This window comes from Falco punctatus (genome assembly GCF_963210335.1).
Source record: "Falco punctatus genome assembly, chromosome: 7".
In the NCBI taxonomy this organism is placed as follows: Eukaryota; Metazoa; Chordata; class Aves; order Falconiformes; family Falconidae; genus Falco; species Falco punctatus.
Genome location: NC_137587.1, coordinates 59,799,650 through 59,819,884, shown reverse-complemented (window position 1 = coordinate 59,819,884; position 20,235 = coordinate 59,799,650). Strand labels below are relative to the sequence as shown.

At 34.8% G+C, this 20,235-nt stretch overlaps 1 protein-coding gene across 3 annotated transcripts in view; it reads right to left on the bottom strand.

Annotated features, from left to right (window-relative positions):
• Window positions 1–20,235, bottom strand: part of EFL1 (elongation factor like GTPase 1) — a 144,812-nt gene that overhangs the window by 119,017 nt on the left and 5,560 nt on the right. For all 3 annotated transcript variants that reach the window (XM_080396393.1, XM_080396395.1, XM_080396394.1), the window contains exons 8-14: window positions 16,299–16,422; window positions 15,343–15,419; window positions 15,053–15,189; window positions 14,123–14,245; window positions 11,471–11,570; window positions 1,578–1,729; window positions 440–618 (exon numbers count right to left, since the gene is read on the bottom strand). In XM_080396393.1, coding sequence (XP_080252519.1) covers window positions 440–618; window positions 1,578–1,729; window positions 11,471–11,570; window positions 14,123–14,245; window positions 15,053–15,189; window positions 15,343–15,419; window positions 16,299–16,422 — 892 coding nt within the window. The remainder of the gene's footprint in view (window positions 1–439; window positions 619–1,577; window positions 1,730–11,470; window positions 11,571–14,122; window positions 14,246–15,052; window positions 15,190–15,342; window positions 15,420–16,298; window positions 16,423–20,235) is intronic.

The window sequence follows — 20,235 nt, the reverse complement described above, 5'->3', positions numbered from 1 at the left end:
TTTAGGTGTGCAGTACCACTAGCTCACTTATCATTGTCATTGATAAAACAGATGTTTTAAAGTAAATTTATAAGCAATGAGCATCTATGATCGCAATCTCAAAACATTTAATAACATTTTTTTCATACTATTATGAACCTTTCTGTTCCCAAAAATCTTTGGTTTTTCCCTTGCAAGTTTTCTTTGAAATAAAGCATGCAAATACTGCATTTGTTGTTAGCTAATACAACACTTAAACTGTTTGGAAATGTTAAGGTTTATAGTAAGTTTATGGACACAATCAGGTATTACCACAATTACCTAAAATATTTTGATACTTTTTGGAATTTTTGACTTGAATGTTTTTTTTAAAATTTCTTGAGTGAGCAATGTGCAAAAGGTTAAGTTATCAGTGTTTCAAAATACCAAGTCATGCTAACAGTTCACTGTCATCTCTTACCTTATGCAAAGACTCAGCAGGATCATATTTTGGTCCTAAAACAAAGATCTTTTGCCCTCTCCGCACCACTCCACTGAACACTCTAGCAAAAGCAATGAAAGACTCCTTGTTCTCTGCTTCCTGTTTCATTGCGTTTGAGGTTGTGATCTCTGCTTGACCGGTGAGCTGTTGCTCTTCACCTAATCAATGAAAGAAAAATAGATGAAGCATAAAAGCAGTTTCTGCTTCATCATCTGAAGAAAAAAAAATATTACATATTATCCTATCACATCTGATGATGCATTAAAAGATGGCAAGAATCAGATTCATTTAGGATGAAAGGACCTTTAAGATCACCAAGTCTGACCATTAACCCAGCACTGCCAAGTCTACTACTAAACCATGTTCTAGAGCACCAGATCTACACCTCTTTTATATACCTCCAAGATGGTGACCCAACCACGGCCCTAGGCAGCCTGTTCCAATGCTTGACAACCCTTTCAGTGAAGAAATTTTTCCTAATATCCAACCTAAACCTCCCCCGGTGCAACTTGAGGCTGTCTCCTCTTGTCCTATTCCTTGTTACTTGGGAGAAGAGACCAAGACCCACCATCGTAACTCATAATCCAGTCCGGTTGCTCATACACTGCTTTTGTACCGATTTATTATTAGGCTGTTTGGTTGTTGTTAGGGTTTTTTTAAATGAAAGTTTCTCTCATAAAAGGAATTAAAGTTATATTGGCATAAAATATGCTAGTAACAAGTATATAAGAAGGTCCCAGCAGTAAGCTAAGCAAACCTGGGTCTTTTCATCCCATACACAAGGGCAAAGGTCAATCACCACACCTTTCTACTTCGAGTGAAAACTATTTAATTTTACAGCACACCATCTTCTTCAAGCACCATCTATCTTCAGCGATTCAAAGTACCGAGACAAGCACATTCTTAGGCTATAGGAACAGGTATCCATGACACTATTACAGCATTTATGAACTATCTGCTTTCTTACAAATGCCTCCTCACTCTTCACTCAGTCCCATCTATTGAACTGTTTGGACTGGCATGTGGATGATTTTTTTTAAGGTACACAGCCCCATGACAACACCTAGACACTATTAAAATGTCCTGTCAGAAAAACAGATAGCAGAGCATCACATACCTTTTGTATCACCAGTATTCTCAGTTACTTCAGATGAATTTTCACTTTGGGCCTTTTCTGATAGCTCCTTTCCTCGATTTGCTGCCAATTTTTCTGCAAGCCTTTGTTTTGCAAGTTCACGACGATGAGCTATTTCTTCTTGAGTTAAAGGCCTATATTGTATTTTAAAATGTTAGTATTTGGAAGCGTCATTTATTTCAAAATAAACTAAATCACAATAATCAGAATACTGTATTTGGCATAAGTAAAAACTTATGCAGAATGCCTTTTGTCCTGATGATACTATGAATTTTAAGTCAGCTAAAATTATCAAAGTTGTCCTCTACCATGTTTAGCAACAGGCCACTATTAAACTTCCATTTATTTTCTCAAAATAAGTCGTTTCTCCCACTGACATGTGAATACTCACTTTTTCAGAAAAGATCCAAGACAATTTTCAAAATTGCTCTTTATACTACATCCAGCACATTATCCTAACTAAAAAATGACAGCTAAGACTAAGAATACAGTGTATTAATCTAAGCTTATTTATACCAAGATAGCTAAGAAAAAACTACCAGACTTTTCTTCCAAATACACAGGGATCAAATACTGTCATTTTAAATTACTTGTGGTGTCTTTATCATTTTAAGCTAGTCTTCACAGCAAGTGTTCAAATGCACGGAAAATCTTTGCTTGCTACAGCTACCTTTCCATAAAGTGAATAAAACTTCACAAAAGACAAAAGACTTAAAAAAAAAAAAAAAAAAAAAAAAAAAAGAGACAAAACCAACAAAACATAATTCTAATATTCCAATGCAATTTCTATCTCCCTTAAAACAAAGTGCTTTAACATAAGATTTAAAGTAATAAATAATAAAAATTAAGGAATTACATTATCATTCTTACATAAGGAAATATTTCAAGCATTTTAAACAGCAAAGTGAGTTACACATATATGAAATCTAACAGCACTGCCTGAAATTTCTAAGTCTGGCCCTACTTAAAAATCTGTAATGAGGTTATATTATAATTTAATAAAGTCCAAACAAGGAAATTAATTTCAGATACTAGTTATCTTCTCTACCAAATTCCCTCTCTGTTTCTATTAATTTCCCACAGAAAAGCGCTGAACCTGTGAACTTGCTACAATCATTACAGGTACTCTTATACTCTTAAAAATAATCTATTCTGTTTAATAATTTCTCTATCAACAGTATCTCATGTAACGTGCTGTCAGGTGCCTACCTTAAAAAAAAATTATCAACACAGCTTAAAAACAGGAAAAAACAATTGCTATGCAGATTATTTTTATTTTTATGGAACTAGAATGCTTTCAGTTTGGGTTTGGGATTTTTTTGTTTTGTTTTGTTTGTTTTAATTGGGAAACATATATGTATAACATATATTGCTTTCCAGCACTAATAAATAATTTATTTCCAAAATAATATTCAATGTGTATTTTGTATTATATGAATATTCTTAATGGATTTAAAAATCCAGAGAAGGAACAGAAGAATCCTAAACATGCATTTCTACAACACAACCAAACAATCGCAAAGTCTCAGATGTTGACTTAAACCCCTGTCAACATGATGTGTCCTAACACCTGCATTTGCTCATTGACAGAGGCAAGGACAACAGTTCATAGTGTTAGGCTGAGGATTCGTTCAGTTAATTCTATCAAGTGCTCACACTCAAAAAAAAAAAATAAAGTGCTCTATTAGTAGTTTCAGTTTGTTTACTAGCCTTGGATAAGTCACTTCCTCTCTTTAATTTCCACACTTATAAAACAGTTCAAGATTTCCTAGCAGTGGTAGTAATGAGCGGTAAGTGGAAGAAAACAGCGGGAAGCACTACAGCAGTAGTGTTTATTCTTCTTTACAGAACAGGCATATAAATATTATCTCTACCAAAAAAAAAAAAAGAAGATTGAATCACATGCCCATATCAACTATTCCACACAAGAGGGAAACAACCCATTACTTAAGGGTCAAAGTTTTCAAGTGTAGCCAGTAGACACACATACTGGATGCTGATTCTGCCCTTAACTGGATTAATTAGGGGCAGAAAGCCCTGAACAGATTATGTGGCTGAGACCAACTCACTGCCAGTTAAGACTTTTTTTTTTTTTTTATATCATAATACAGATGCTTTTCTGCATCCAACACAATCTGCAAGAGACTTAATTTTTAAAAATGCTTAATGAGACCATTCATTTTATCAAAATTCTTCTTAGAACTTGAGGAAATAACTTGGAACACAGTTATCATTCTTACCTTGAATCCAAACATTCAACTCAGGGGTAAGAAAATGACACGTAAATTAAAAATTCCTCTATAAATTACCTAACACAGGCCCCCAGGACAAAATGTCAGAATTTGAGGCGCAGACTTTCAGAACTCAGAACCAGGGACAGACACATTACATGTCATAGAAAAGGCAAAAAAGCAAGACAAATTTGCCACACTTCTCAGGAACTTTTCTTCTTTTTCTTTCTTTTCTCTTTTCTATATTTTCCTTTGAAAGAATCACCTCTTAAACAATCACTGTGACAGAATTAAGAATATGTATCACTGAAATTTGGGATAGTGTGGTATTTCTGTTTGGTTTATTTATTTTATTGCAAAAGAGAGTGAGGCTTAACAATACAAAATGCAAAACAGATGGTGGAGAAGAAAACTTTTTTATGATGACTTTTTTTTTCCTGAAGGCAGCTGTTCAAAGCTATTTAAGGGTTTGGAATGTCTGAAAAAATTCCCAGAGGACAGAGGTTGATAGGGAAAGTACAGATGAGACAGCCAAGGGTATCATAAATGCAGTCTTTATATGATAGCATAGTATACACGAGGACATACGCATGCATTCTAACACATTTTATTGTCCAAAAATACTTTTCATTTGTGTAAATAATCCTGAGAGTAAAAGAAAAACAGGTGGTTTGCTTTTTTCCCCTTTACATAATATTTTTAAAAGTTTCAGTATATTTAGGTGTCAGCTCTAATCACAAATGTTAAAGGTACCTTAAAATTCTGAATGCACTGCTGTAAGTTGCAATACATGTAAGTATAGTTAATTATATTCTCAATTTGATAAGAAGCAGATTGAGTGTGGGTGGGACTTTAGCTAGTAGGTACAACCTAGACTTCCATCCTGGTTTCTGTCAGTGTCAACTTTTATAAAATTAGTCACTCCCAGTAGTATCATTAGAAACCACAAAAAGATAATGTTGTCAAATAAATCCTTATATAGAATTGTAACACACTCAAGCAGAATACAGAACAAGATTAATGTGTGTAAGGTACTGGATCTGCAACAAAACCAGTTTTAAATTATACCATGATTTATTCAATTTCACCAGTTGGCAAAGCCAATCAGAAGGCAAATCAATTTTGAACAAATGCTGCCCAAACCAAAAAGACTCTCTTCGCTTCTTCCCTACTATATTTTTTCTCTCCTCTTTTTTGACTCCACAAGAAAAGATCTTCAGCCTCATAATACTGGCAGAAACAAAACAGGACCATGCAATCACACAAAAAGCAGTAAATGAAAATTCTGGAGCAGAAAGAAAAAGATATTCCCTACCTCCACACAGATGCTACAGCATCCAGACATCATACACATGGCACAAGTAATAGAGAGCTGACACGGATGGGTAACCGCATTATTACTAACCCATCTTAACCTCAACCATGTGGTAAACAAATGCCATGGAAATAACTGTACAGTAAATAGTATACTATACATATTAACATTCACTAGATTGTTGATTAAATGCATCAGATTCCAGGTAATATAAGCAAGCTACTGCCAACTACTTTATTCCCACATTCCCAGGGGATAACTCACTTAGTTCAAACTAAAATTCTTCATGCAATCAAACCTCTGGATATGACAGCTTTTCTACCCTTCCATGTTACCAAAAAGAAACTTCATTCAAAAACATTGCAAAAATTCATAGTGAAGAAAAAAAAACACCAAAACAAACAGAAATTGGCCTCTGATTATTAAAGTGTTGTTTATTTTTTAACCTTTTACCCTTCAGACAGTTTTAAAAAGAAAAGACCACAGTCAGAACATCAACTGATTTCTGAAAGACTGATACTAAAGTCAATAAGTATCTGTGATGCATCTCCTATATCATGAACAATGGTTTTGAATTAGCTGAGAATACTTTCTCTCCATACAGTTTTTACCAGTTTAAATTCCATGAGCTTATGGACATATGCTTGACTTCATGAAACTAAGGGGGTAATTTCTGTTACCAGCTTTAAATCCAAGTAATTTATAAAGAATCCATTGGATTACTCTTCATGACTCTGCTCTTCAGAATTAGGTTTAGTTAAGTCATTGGCTGCTGTTCTGCTCACCAACTGGCACTCAAAGACTTCTGACAACAGAAACCCTAAAGACAGCTCTCTCAAGTGCAGCTTATTTGCTACAGTTCAGCACAGATTATGTCCAGTGGTCTTTCTAATCCTTCTGAAGTTCATTAATATCTGGATTAAACTGCCCTATGTCTATGGAACTATTTCCCTTCACAAACTAATGTACACCTACCAAGATTATTTCCTATCTTTTCTATTGCAACTGAATGCACTAGGTAATTCACTGTAGAAATAAATGTGTATACAGAAAACATACAACTGAAAATTATCCAAATCAGAATTACGTAAAATGTCACACAACAACCTTACAGGGCTCCTGCAAAGGGGAATACTCAGTAAGTGTTTCACATTATATTAAATAGCAATTACCATTCATTCTGAGATACGTAATGAAATTAAGTTATTAATATCAAGGTGTCATACACTGCCTTGAAAAACTCTTGACTGATACACTGACCTTTGATTTATCTAACATACTAAAAGTGCAATAGAGAAGAAACTTGAAGCAAAACTCTTCCAGAAAGTTACAAGCTTTTCTCTGTTAAGCTTGCAATTACACAAAATAATGTCCAGAGATTCAAGCTTCATCCGATGCTACATATCCCTCTCTTAGATCAGTTCCAATGAAATTTATTTCACAAAAAGCACAAGTAGGGTTTTAAATTTTTGAAAAGCCTTTATTACCCTATTAATTATATAACTGGGTGCCATCTTCAGATGTTAACCTGTAAATCCAACAGGCTGTTCAGATGACTCATGCCATATTCATTTCTAATGCACTAACTACAATATAGAACAAACTCAATGCAAAAGAAGATGATGAGTTCAGACCACACGGAAGTCACTGCAAGTTATATTGCCTTTGAACATAATAAATTTACTTCAGAGCTCGGAACTTTATAAATGTTCCCTTCTTTTGATCAAGACAATGTAATGTCTTCGTAGCTGAAGGTTGGGCAAAAATCACAGGTTTTAGATTTTTACCCATGTAATTTTTAGGAAACATTAGAAAGGAAATAGATGAAGTATAGTAAAATCTGTTGGTTTAAGACATGCAAACAAGCTGTACTACAAAACAAAGAAACAGTTACCATCATAATTTCATGCAGAATTGTATGGGAAAGTGCCCATTTCATGGTGACATCTAAGAAAAAAGATAATCTTGCTTCCAAGCTGACTGAGAAGAAAGAAGTACCTTTCGTATTATCTAGAAGAAAACAGTAGGGGTATTACAGGTTTTATATCCCCTACTGTAGTCATGAAATATGATTTTAGTACATCAGATTATTTGGTCAACAGACTTTATTACTACTGAAAAGCAGAACTAGAATTTCTTTAGTGTACTCAATTTACATTATTCAGCAGCATTGTAAGAACAATGGACTTGAAGTAACACTAAAGGTTTGCCTCCTATTGCTGGCACTGCATCACATCACTGACATTCGTACATAAAGCTCTACAAAGTCAGTAGAGGATTCCATCATAATGAACATCTGATGTCCAATTTACATTTTCTCAGTATTTTATACTAAATACACATAGCAACAGCTAAAACTACTTGAAAGCAATTGTAAGTAATTACTAAACATTTCTTTTTTACACTGGGGTAGATAAAGACAGGATTGTGAACCTCGGGAAGAACAAACTAGAACATTTATATTCTGTACCTAAATGCCAAGCCCTGCTTTTATTTAGACACCTACACTCAACCATACTGTTTTAGACTGCGGTTCAAAACAAAAAAATAGCAGAAAGGAGAGAAAGAAACAGCACATGCTGAACGAACACCTAATTCTGCATACAGCAGTACTTAAGAATAATAATCACAGGCTTCATCAAATAACCATGGACTCATTACATAAAGCAAGTAGCTCCAAAAGAAGCCAATAGTCTTATTTCCTACTGGTTTTGGTTTTAGATATTTTATTATCTAAACCGAAAGAGCTCACACTACAGTCTCTTATTAGGGTTCCTAATCTGTCTACTCTGCCCAATTTTCAGAAGATTTACAGCTTTGTCTGATTTGGTTGGAATTAGCAAATAATCTCAGAAGTTCAGACAGAAGAAATAGGAAGACAAAACATATTTGCACAATTCTAATTTCTTCAGAAAAACCTGATAAAAAACTCAGGGACTTGCTGGTACTACATAAAATCAAGTTTCAGATCTTGCCAGAGAAGGATAAATATAAACTGCCAACCTGTTGTAACCCAACCACAATTTATTTTCCTATGCATTCCAGTGTTGTAGCAGCTGACAAACTTTGTTATTTAAACAGTAAAAGCAAAAACATAGCAATTTTAGTATAGAATCTATCAATTTTTAAAGTCACCTTCTAGGAGATATTAGTTGCCAATATCAGTCTTAAAGGAGGTTGTTTTAATTAAAAATCCAACCTTCGTTATCATTTATTGTACACCCTGGACTTAAAAGAGCATTTTGCTTTTCCGAACCTATGCTTAGAAAGTATAACAAGCAGATGGCAGAAATAAGACAAACTATAAAACCTGCAAAGTCAATTTGCAGTTTCTGAGAAATTCACAAAAAGGTAACCTTATCCAATACTACCTTACAAAAGGAAAGAAAAAGACAGTAGCATGGGTCTACATTTTTTCCCCCGTGGAAGTAGACTACTGTAAGTCTTGCAAAAAAAAAATATATCCCAGATTTTTTTTACATGCTTCAATATGTTTAAAAATACTTCCCCTGGCCCCCAAAGGATAGAAATAACCTAGCAGATAGGTCCAGCAGTCAAACATCTAAACATACAAGAGCACAGTTCTTTTTCCTCAAAATTAACACATGTACTGAAGTTCTTAAAAAGGTAAATATTAAAACAGTTAATCAACCTAGCATATGTATTCTTTGTTCCACCCTATGTTCAGGCATTATTATGGAGCATCCTTATGGAATGCCAGTTTAAGTATTTGATCTCACACACTCCACACAACCTTCACTCAGTTCTGTTAAGCACAGTCTTCACTGTGTACCTGTAAATAGCACACAGTGGCAAATATAATACAAAACATGTGCTTAGGAACAATATTTATACAATCCCATGCTTTTAAAACACTTGTTTTATTTCATGCAGATAGCTTTCCTTCCTCTTTAAAACTAACTTCCTTTTCTGATTTCTTCAAGAACTGCTTACCTGTAGAATCTTAATTAAAAATACCAGGAAATACACATTTAGCTATATTACCGTTTTTCAAAAAATGGAATTCACCTGTCACTTCCAAACAAAAACAATAGCAAAATCGCATGGTGCTGATGACTGGATACCTCAAAGTAAAACAGTCATGTGATTTCATTTTAATACTAACCAAGTAGTACCTAGTTGAATGATGTAATATTAAGGCCAGCAAGAAATACTTTTCACATAACCTATGGAGCAAGACACCACAATTTTCAATTTACTGGATAAGCAGGGAGAAAGGACATATTGTCTAGTCATCAGTAACATGCCTCAAGACTCCCACAACGAATTCCAGGACAGTCCTCACTCTCCTGCAATATTATCTCAGAAAGCCTAATTTATCTGAATTTTGTTTGGACTTTTAGGCCACCTTGGCCTTACTTGGACTATCAGTCAACTGCAATCCTCCACTCAACTCAGTAAACATCTTCAGGTTTTATCAAACCCAACTGATGATCAGAATTACAAACTTGTTACACAATATTTATCAGAGTGCAAAAATGGTATCATATTTGCATTCTGAAAACCACTAGAATTGAGTGCAGCACATTTTTTACCTAAGGAGAAAATACACCCAACAAGTAACAATGGTTGGGCTTCCATATTGAATGCATCATTCACAAAAAAAAAAAAAGAAAAAAAAAAAGGGAGCTGGTCACACTGGTCACACACACACACATACTATGAACCACAACAAATGGTAAATTTCTTCAAAATATTCTTCTCTCCATTTAAGGAACTTCTTCTCTCTTTTAAAAGAATTACAGTGTAACAAATAGCATATAACACATGTAAAACAGCTCCCTTCCTGAAGGGAGATGACTAAGAAGAACAAAAAAACAACCACCAAGAAAGATGAATATTGTAGACATGGAAGAAGTTTATCCATGAGGCAGAGTGCTCACAAGCAGGTGACATAGAATGAAAAAAACCCAACCCAGGTCTTGCAGTAGCTACCTTTTGTTTTACTAGGTATTCTTTTAATTTTGAAAATACGTCCAAGATTTTCTGTGCCTGGTGCATGTAAAAGCCCCCTTTGCCTCTGTGTGACATCCTCATCACATAGAAGAATCTCAGTCTTCCCAAAAAATAAAAGAACAGGTCATTATCACCGATAGAAGAGCCAGAAAGTGATGGCCTCAGCATAGTCTTCTCTGATTACCAAAAAATTACAGGAAAGCAGGCAAAGCAGGAACAGCACTGCTGGGCTACACCAGTACCCCAGCAAGAACTCCTGTTTCAGATACATTTAAAGACAGAACTCAAAGCAAGACTGCACCATCTAGTGCCTGGTCAATCCATAAGCACAATGCATCTTTTCCCACAACCCAAACAGCTCAAGAAAGGCTTTTGGTGGAAGATTTGTAGATAAGCATGGGAAAAAAAATTGAAATAAATCTAGGAAGTGTGTGAAAAACCTAAGATAGTAGTGAACCTTTCCAATATTACCACAGCAGCAGTACCATTGCTTGCACAAAGATTTAACAGTCTAATTTCCTAGAAAGGTTAATATTTTATGTATTACTTCACTGTTCAATGATAATACCAGAAAAACATAAAATGCCCAGTTAAAAAAAAAAAAAAAGTGACTACTGAAAATGCCTCAGAGGCTCAGTGGAATAAAAGGTTAAGATGAACTCCATTCTTATGAACTCATAAGAAAAGCACATTTCTTCTGTAAAAAAGCAGATGGCTTCAGCTAAAAGTAGTGCAGGTAAGGATGTCAGGGAAATGGAATCAAGAAGGATGTACCGCTCAAAGAAAATAAGATGGTGATTCAACAATAAAAAGCTGTAACAAAAAAATATTCCAAACCTCCCAGAAGAAAATCTTTTCAAGTGCATTAATGCCTCTCAGTTCACTCCAAAAAGTTATCAAGATTGAGACTACTTTAATTAACTCATTTTATTTTGCACTTGCAATAGGCTGGATGATCACTTGGCTATTACACCAAATTTGATGGTGTTCCTTGCTACAAACACAAACTGTTATGATCATGTCAGCACAACCTTACTGAAAGTCAATCATATCTTCAACCAAACATCCTGCAACAGCCTACAATGTATGCGTTAGGACATATCTGGACAAAAGTACTATTCTCCAACAAATGTTTTTTACTCCTTAACAAATTTACTAGATCTTCTAAAACTAAACAAATAATTTCTAGAACTTGTTCAGAAAAACTCTACTTGCTGAAAAGATTGTATTGCCTCTCAAGAATTTGTGAATTATTTTCTCAGGTCTAAAACAATTTATCCAGGCTTACTACATAACTTTTTTCCCAGAAGTATCTAATGTAGATCAGAAAGTTAAATGTTACATTTTCTTACCTTGGTTTATTGTGTGGTAATGTCTTTGCATCAACAGCAAACATTTTAGAAACAAAGACAATAACCGGGGCTGTTTCTTCACTACTGCATTTCATAAAAGCTGAAGAAACATAAAGGGAAGTTATTTGCACAACTTTTTCCCAACAGTATGGACAAAACTATGGCTTTCCATCAATTTTATAGGAATTACTGTTTATTTCCTATTTCAATGGAAAATATGCTAAAGACAAATTAATAGGGAAAAGTAGAAAATCACTCCAACTTAATTATTTGTTAACCCTGCCTATATCTTCAAGTCTGTTCCACAATAAAATGAGCAATATTGTAAAAATGGAACTCTTCATAACAAACTAGATACATTCCAACTAAACATATTGATTTGATATTTAAAGTTGAATTCATAGGCTGGTTTAGATTAGAATGAAAATCAGAGAGCAGCTTAGCATTAAGACCAAGCTACTTATTCAATACCTCAAAGAATTCTCCCTCCTTTCACACTGAAAGAGGAAATCCTGCAAATGTCCAGATGCTCACGCCTTCACAAAACAGTAACAACTTAACAGCAAAAATGCATATTCTTGAAAGGATGAAGGATCCACGCAAAACTCATTCAATACTTCAGAAATTCCCATAAACTATTCTAACAACACAGAAAATAAATCGTTGTCTTCTATACTTCTCCCTTTTATCTGACGTAGGGGAAGACTACGTTATAAGGTGCTTAGGCAAACAAAGCACAAGACTACTACTAAAAATTAGCAAGATATTCACTAAATGTAAAGAATGCTATTTTTTCATAACCAACAGCACTAAGATCCGAGTTTACAGATGTAAATTTCTTCTCATTAACTTATACTAATACAGTATGGAATACTGTTTGGAGAATACAGTATTTGCAAATGTTCAGTAAAGGATGAAAATATCAGTTGCCTCAGCCCCCAGAAACAATTCCTAACAGTCTGTCAATTTGATGTTCACATCTCATCTTACATTACATCTCATATCTCATCTCCTTAGGTTTCTTGAAGCACTCTTCAAAACACCGCACTAAACACCTTTCACCACACATACAAAGTTAAGAACTGTTTTTAATTATTACTAGCTTAAGCATGGTATCTTCTTGTAATTTTTACTAAACTACCTCTTAAATAGCAGAGAACATTTACTACCTTAAAACAAAATGGGATTCTATTACATTCTGTTGAGTTAGAAAGAAAGTTTGTGGAACAACAAAACCCCATATATAAAGCCTATTTGTCCCCTACAAAGCTATGTGAAAAGATCATTTGGGAGCATTCTTTTTCAGACTACCAAACCTGGATGAAAAACATCACTTGATTTGATACAGAACTTCCAAGCCAACAGAGGAGATTACCACATATACGTGTAGAAATACAAGCTTTGCTCACCACTGAGCATTTTATCCATGTTATCAACTTTGATTTTCAATTTCTCTAAATATTTAATTCAGCTTCAGCAGTTCTCATCTGTCTTTCAGGAAAAGAACTCAGCAGCAGTTCCCTTTTCCAAAGCATCACAATTTTTATGAAGGATACACATGAACACAGAGTTTATTGTTTACAAATAATTTGAAGTTAGAAAAAGGAAAATGAGGATCTTACTAGCTCTCCTGCATGCTGTACAGCAAGATTATTTTCATTACTGCCTATATACAGTTCTTTTAATGCCTACAACAAAGTTAAATCATTGAACATAATCTTTCCAGCCCCTAATACAATTTCATAACACAGGACTTGGGTGATTAACAAACTTCCTCTTACTTTTGCATACAGACATCCCAATGTTCAACACAACAGCATCCGAATATAGCATCAAACCCTTCTCAAGGAGGAATGCTTAGTTGAAGGTGGAAACTCTGCCAGAACTGGACATGAAATCATGATCTCAATGAAGCTGATGACAAAACATTTAACTTAAAAATACCAGGATTTCATGTCTTCATTTAACACTCTGGATAACAAAATATATTTGTTGCCCTGGAAGTCTTCTGGCTCTTGTTTTTATTTGCTAATCTTTTATCATTCTGGAATATTATGAAAAAACTAAGAAATCAAGTTATACACTGTCATCTATGGATGTTGATGAAATTCTTAATGACAATGTTTGTAGTAACAGCTAAGCTACACCTTACTAACTTCTCAGTACACAAACTACTTAGTAATAAATTCAACAAAAAATGTTTTTCATTTTAAATCACCAAAAAGCTGGGCCTATTTAATCAACATACTGTAAAAATGAAATCCAAATTCAAACCCCTGCTAGATAAAAAACAATTATTTTAATATAGAACTTGGAAAAATAGTCAATTCTCAACTACATGATAACTTCTGTTTGGAACTAAAAACAAGTATTAATCTCATATCCCTCCAAAATTCCCGATTTCATTCTTAGACTTTAAATCACCTGCAGCCTGAGCTGTCTAAAACCCATGAATATATGAAATTGAAGATAAATGTACGGCCATAAAAATAAGACATAATACTATGACAGGTCACTAACAAACATCAACAAAGCTACTAAAAGTAAAATAATTATAATTCTAAATACAGATTACTACACATCTTATGATCCAAAGACAAACACAAGACAGAAGCAACCAATCTTCATGTTAATGAGAGAACACCTACTCACCACTTTTCAGGTCCTGAGTTTCTGGTGGCAAAGAATCAAATGTTCTAGCTCCAACACACATCAGCTTTTCCACTCTCTCCGCAGTGATGTCAAGAGGGCTGGGAAGTTTATTACACACCATGGCTAAAGCACATTGCTAAGGATATACATTTATATATTCATATTTCCTTACTGAATGCAAATAAAAGACAAATGCTTTCAATGTTTCTTTCTTTAAATCAACCTCTTGCACTAACTGCCAGCAACAAGAGATAGCTAAAATCCAGCCCTGTGTGTTACAGTGCATAGAGCTCCCTCTCAAGTCAGCAATAATTCTTGGCATTTATCCAAGGGCAGAATGGATAGTTAAGTAGGGGTAGCTCACCCTCCTATGCGCAACTGGGAAACTAAGAAAGGTACAGTTGGGGCAAGATTTACAGAACTAATTAGCATTCACACACAAAAAATTTGTGCATGTCTACTGTAATATAATATGTATTATATTATAAACGATGAGAAGGCCATCTACACAGCAGACAAACAGCAACAGCCGATCTTGGATTAAGAATATGTATGCCTAAAACATAACACCAGATACTTAAAGAAGCTCATGGATGGAAGACCTAAGATACTATTATGAAAAGAAGATTAGCTTATCCTTCAAGAAAACCATAAAAATTTGTATATGAAACTACATTATTAAAGAATATTGTTAAACTACCTTGTTTCATAACTTATTTTCCTAAAAAAAGGATGCGTGCAAAAGCACAAAGCTGGTAGAAATGTATGCTTAATTTCTTTAGGTATGTAACTTAACTTTACATGTGAGAAAATAGCTCCAGCTAACATAGGCACAGATTACAAAAAGAACAAATCACACATTGAAATATGTGAGCACTCTGAAGTCTGAGAACTGCAATAGAACAAAAAGCATATCTTCCTTAAGGATACACAGGACTGCATCAGATATTGGTAGCCACTGGCTACAAATAGCATGAAGATGAACTTTAGGGTCTGCATGCCGTGACTCCCGTGCACCGATTTTCAGTCCCAAAGAGGTGACTATTTTTTCAATTTTTTCTTTGTCTCTGTAAGGTAAATAAATAAGATTGATTAAAAAAAACCACAAACACAGCAGCAATACATAACAAGCATCTACAACATTTCTTGTTTGAGAATTTTAAAAAAATCACCATAGCCCATAGAAAGAGATTCTATGAAAACTTTATAGATCTTCTCACCTTTTCATAACAGCTTCATACAAACTCCATATGTTGTCCAGCACCAATTGCACAAACAAAGGTTTCTTTCCTTTTGACTGGTAGAACATAAACATACAGGTAATTACCAGCAATCCCTCAGTGTTACAATAGGCTTAAGACTGCACTTTCAACTGACCATTTTCATAATGAGTGTGTAAAACCTTTATTCAAAATCAAAACAATTATCTGTTTCTACACAAGATCACTACTTCATCAGTCTGTCTTAGCAGAGCGGTACAAGGCACAAAATAAACATGACATTTACAAGTAAAGGACATGGGTTTCAATTTCACAAAAAGAGCCTGATAAATACAGAACATGTCTACCTCAAGCCTCGTTTGCACCCTTTTTATAACTATTAATCCTTACCTATGAAAACACAAAGAAATCATCATTGAATGCAAACAGGAAAACTACCTTCTCCTCTCCTAACTTTTAGTGGTGGAAACACTTAATGCAAGAGAAGTGTAGTTTTCAGGCCAGGGTTTCAGTATAGCACTCAATGGGATTTCACTAAGGCAAAAAAGACTTTCTAAATCCTAAACGTGAATATCCTAAGCTGCTCAAGGACTCTTCAACTAAGACAGAGATCCACTCACTACTCTCGTTTCTACACTATTAAGTCTTCCACTCATGTGTTTTGCTGCTCTATGCTGAATTCTTGAAGCTGGAACGTCTCTCATGGTGTGAACAGATATTTAAGAGCAACTGTGAGCACGGTTTGATGGTATTTCCTCCATGTAGCTATTGAATGGTCAATTCTGGAATGTTCTCTTCTCCAGGGGCTGATGCAAGGCTATCCTAGTGACTTTATACCTCCACTGAAGTTGAGTGAAAAGGTACTGAGGTCAATTTTCAGAATACACTATGAGGAACAGAATTAATAAATACAAACCAAAATAAAAGCCAGGTAATATTTCTGACAACCTCCCTACCTGATCACCTTTCATTATCTTCTTTGCTTTTGTATTTAGATAATAATCTCCCCATAAAGTCTTCAGAAGTACTGCAGGCTTGATTCCAATCTTTTGGCTGTACAGTTTGGCAAAATGCTCAATTCTGAAAGGAAACAAAGCACATTTTGATACAAGTATAATGCTATTTGTATGTGCTTATCAACCTAAGCAATGGAAAGCTTATGTGAAAATCACACACAAATCTCAAATCCTTGTTTTACTCCCATTTTTCCAATTGTCTTCATCACTTTAGCCCACACTGTTTAACATTTACACCTGCAAAAACGTTTAGTCACAACAGCTCAAAAATGTCAGCAGTATTTGTATGTTCTCGGTTTGTTTCAAGTCAGCTTCAAGGTTGAACTTGTTTATTTGAAATAAATATTTGTGCGTTACCCTGCCAGTAAATACCGAAAAGCATAATACAAAAGTTCTAAATATTTATGTGATGACTCTCAAATTTATTCTATGAAAGATACCCCACAACACACTTAACTATGGTCTGGGACCAGAACGGTACAAGTTAAAAATCAAGTATTCTTGTGAGCCACACTTGAGCCATCAGATACTGGTAATTCTTTTCCAAATTAACTACTTAGGGCACTTCTTTTTGTTTGAATCATTGCTTTAATAATGAGTAAAGCCCAGAAAAACAATATAAAAAAATGTAATGCCATAATTGTGTTATAAAGCCAACTGTGTCATTCAGTGGTCCCCACGAGTTAATAAAAGCAGGCTGCTAACAACCTAAACAGGGAGCCCTGAATATTCTATGGTTTCCTTGCTGACAATGTTCAGTGAGCAGTAATAGAAAAAATTTCTATGTATTTGCTCCCTGCGTACACAGAAACAATAATGTACATATACCATCATAACAATCCTATTTAAAGAAAAATGATTCTTGATAACCTGTTCTTTGAAATCCAGAATTCTTAAATTTCTACACACCTAAAAAAAGACCTGCCCATGTCAGTAAGCTGAGTTCTGAACTAAGAGCAAAAAGGATAATTCTTCCCCCCCCCCAGAAACTGCACCAAACTCTGAACAGGGGGAAAACGTTCAAGAATCTTGTGCTAGTAGCTCTTGCATATGTATTTATGGTATTTTTCAACACTTGAGGATAATGAGAAAAACATATGTACTGATTGCACTGGATGAGGCTGGCACTGCCTAATAGCTGATTTTTTTTCTGCCATGACAAGTCGTAATGCCTTTAGGAACAGAACCCACATCCAGGTAACAGCAGTCAAGGCTTGCCCCGACTAAGAAGATGCTCCGCTGACGTGCATTTCACCACCTGGTACTGGCTGGCAATCCAGAAGTACCTCTTGAAACTAGTTCAGGAAAATATTCCTTTTTCCCCCCCATTATATGATTGATAAGAACCATGCCAGTTCACCATAACAAACAAAGTTGTATCAGAAAGCCAAAAATCTTCATTCAGCTTCAACAAATACATCAAAACATCTTCCCAATGTGAGGGGAAAACGCAGAATTAGGACAAGTACAAATAAGAAAATGAGCAGATAAGAGTCCTGTTATTTGTCCAAGCTGTAGGCACATTTTGTGGGACAAAGAATAGATTATACAATAGACAATGTGTTTTAATGTATAAATAGTCTGATCCAGATCCAGCAGTATAATACTAACACCCCTTGCCTAAGTTAGATGCATAAATGTTTTGGGCTCAGATACAGTCTTGTACATGGATAGTTCAATTACTATAATCTTTAAGAAGTTTCAATACGTAAAGCAGAAGGGGATTAAAATTTGGGGAATCTTAGCAAACACAGGTTTTAGTCTCATATTCAATGAAAAGCATTCTACACCTTTTAAGTTCATCTTGGCAAAGAATAAACAGAAAGCCTATCAGTCCTCTCTAGTATACCAATAAACCAGTCACAAAAGAAAGGCCAGGTCATATCCAGCTCATTTCTTGCCCCCATTTGAAGCTAAATTACAACCAATATTTAGATTTCAGAAACTCTGCAAGTAAGGTTCAAGCCACTTGACAAACACTTCAAGTGGCAGAGACTTAGCAGATACAAAAAAACAGCTAAAGCTGAAGCGGAATGATAACTGGTCAAGATTACCCTAGCATACATCATTAATAATCTATCACGCATTCCACTCTGCAGAAATATCTGTTACCAACATACACCAAGTGCTAAAAGTTTTGGGGAAAAATAATTAAGAAAATACATACAAAGTATTTATCTAAGAAAATAACAAATTAGAGACTCTCAAGCCCTAAGCACTGTTTTAGAGAAATTTTCTTCTCTACCTCTCAGTATATACCCCAATGTTACTACAAATGAGATGCAGAACCTGGAACGTATCAGAGAGTAAACTCCTGTGTCAAACAATTCAAATTGAAGTATTTTTTGCTAAACTTCTGAGCTGGAGAAACAAATAAATTTTCTGCCACATTTGCATGAAATTCTACCTGCAGTGAAATCATCAGAAGAAAAGAAATCATGTAAGGAAGATAACTATCTGAAGTCTCACTTTTATCCACCTACCCTTTAAGAACAACATGCTTGACTGCTCATTACAAGGGTAATCATAGGGTGTTTATGACCACATGCTTATATCAGAATGTAGTTCTCTAACCTATAAAATCTTAATAGTTGATCATTTACTTGCAAATATCAAGTAGCTTGATCTAAAGAAACAGCTTCTAAATTGCTTTTGAGCTTGTTATTCTACTTATTGTAACAAAGTTCTCCATTGTATCATTCTCTTTACAAAACATTTTTCTTAATGTTTAGCATTCCCTGGCAGTGTACTTAGAATACTAATGCTAAACCAAAGCCATCTTTGAACCTCCCAAAACAAAAACTTAGCTTTTTGTTTTCATTTATTGGCTTCCACAGGCTTTGTCAGTATCCAAAACAAAAGCTGCAAATTGCCCAATCTTTATCCCTACAGGACTAAACAAGCAGATACCTCTAAATCATTTCAACATCTGCTAAAGAAAGTGTTCATAATCTGACTCCAAACTTGAACAAGTTTGTAACAGTTGCATCCCAAATACCCTGTATAACAACAGTTCACTACCACAATCCATTTTTTCTATGGAATTTCAACAAAAAGTTACAAGTCGGGAAAGCTGAAGCCTATAAAGATCAAAATACTGTTTCCCTGTGTAGCATAAAACAGAAGAATGACTGTGGGCATCATATAGGAATGGAGGAGTTCAGGCAAGATGTGTGTTAACATGCAGATCACCAAAGACATCAGAAAACCTTCTCTAACCTTCAGAAATGAAAAGGCCTCCCCTCACACACATCTTCTACAAAGAGATCTCTTTCCGACTAAAGAACATGTCAGAATTTGAAGATCTGTTTTCCATTTCCTTATACACTTATATTCTGATTTTTCTTTTTATAAATTATTATTATTCATGACAGATAACTCAACAAAAATATCCCATTTTATTTTCCCTTTTCTCTGCAGTGATAAGAAACATTTGTGTGAAGACTACAAACTACGAATGGAACCTTATTTAAGAGCTTGACTGTGACTTAAAAATCCCGGAGCTGGGTTCTGGTTTTTTTTAAGGATCTGCAGTATTAGTGACATACACTATTACTTAGTGCATCTTCTTAATTGTGTTTTCATGATGAAGACGACGACTCCACCTTGTGGCTAGCCATCAGAACACGTGTAATTTTTACACTAGCCTGCTGCCCTTTGAAACTAACTGCTAAGAACGGGACTGAAAAACAGAACTGATCACAAACTTAAATAAAGTAATCCAGAAATTTTTCTGAAACTGTTCTGTCCCCAAATTCTTACATTTACTTTAACAACGCTGCAATGTTCTTTAGCAACTGCCGAAATAGAAATATACTAGGAAACAAGAGATAAGAAATGCACCTGAATGAAGAACAGAAAAAAGCTATAGATTAAA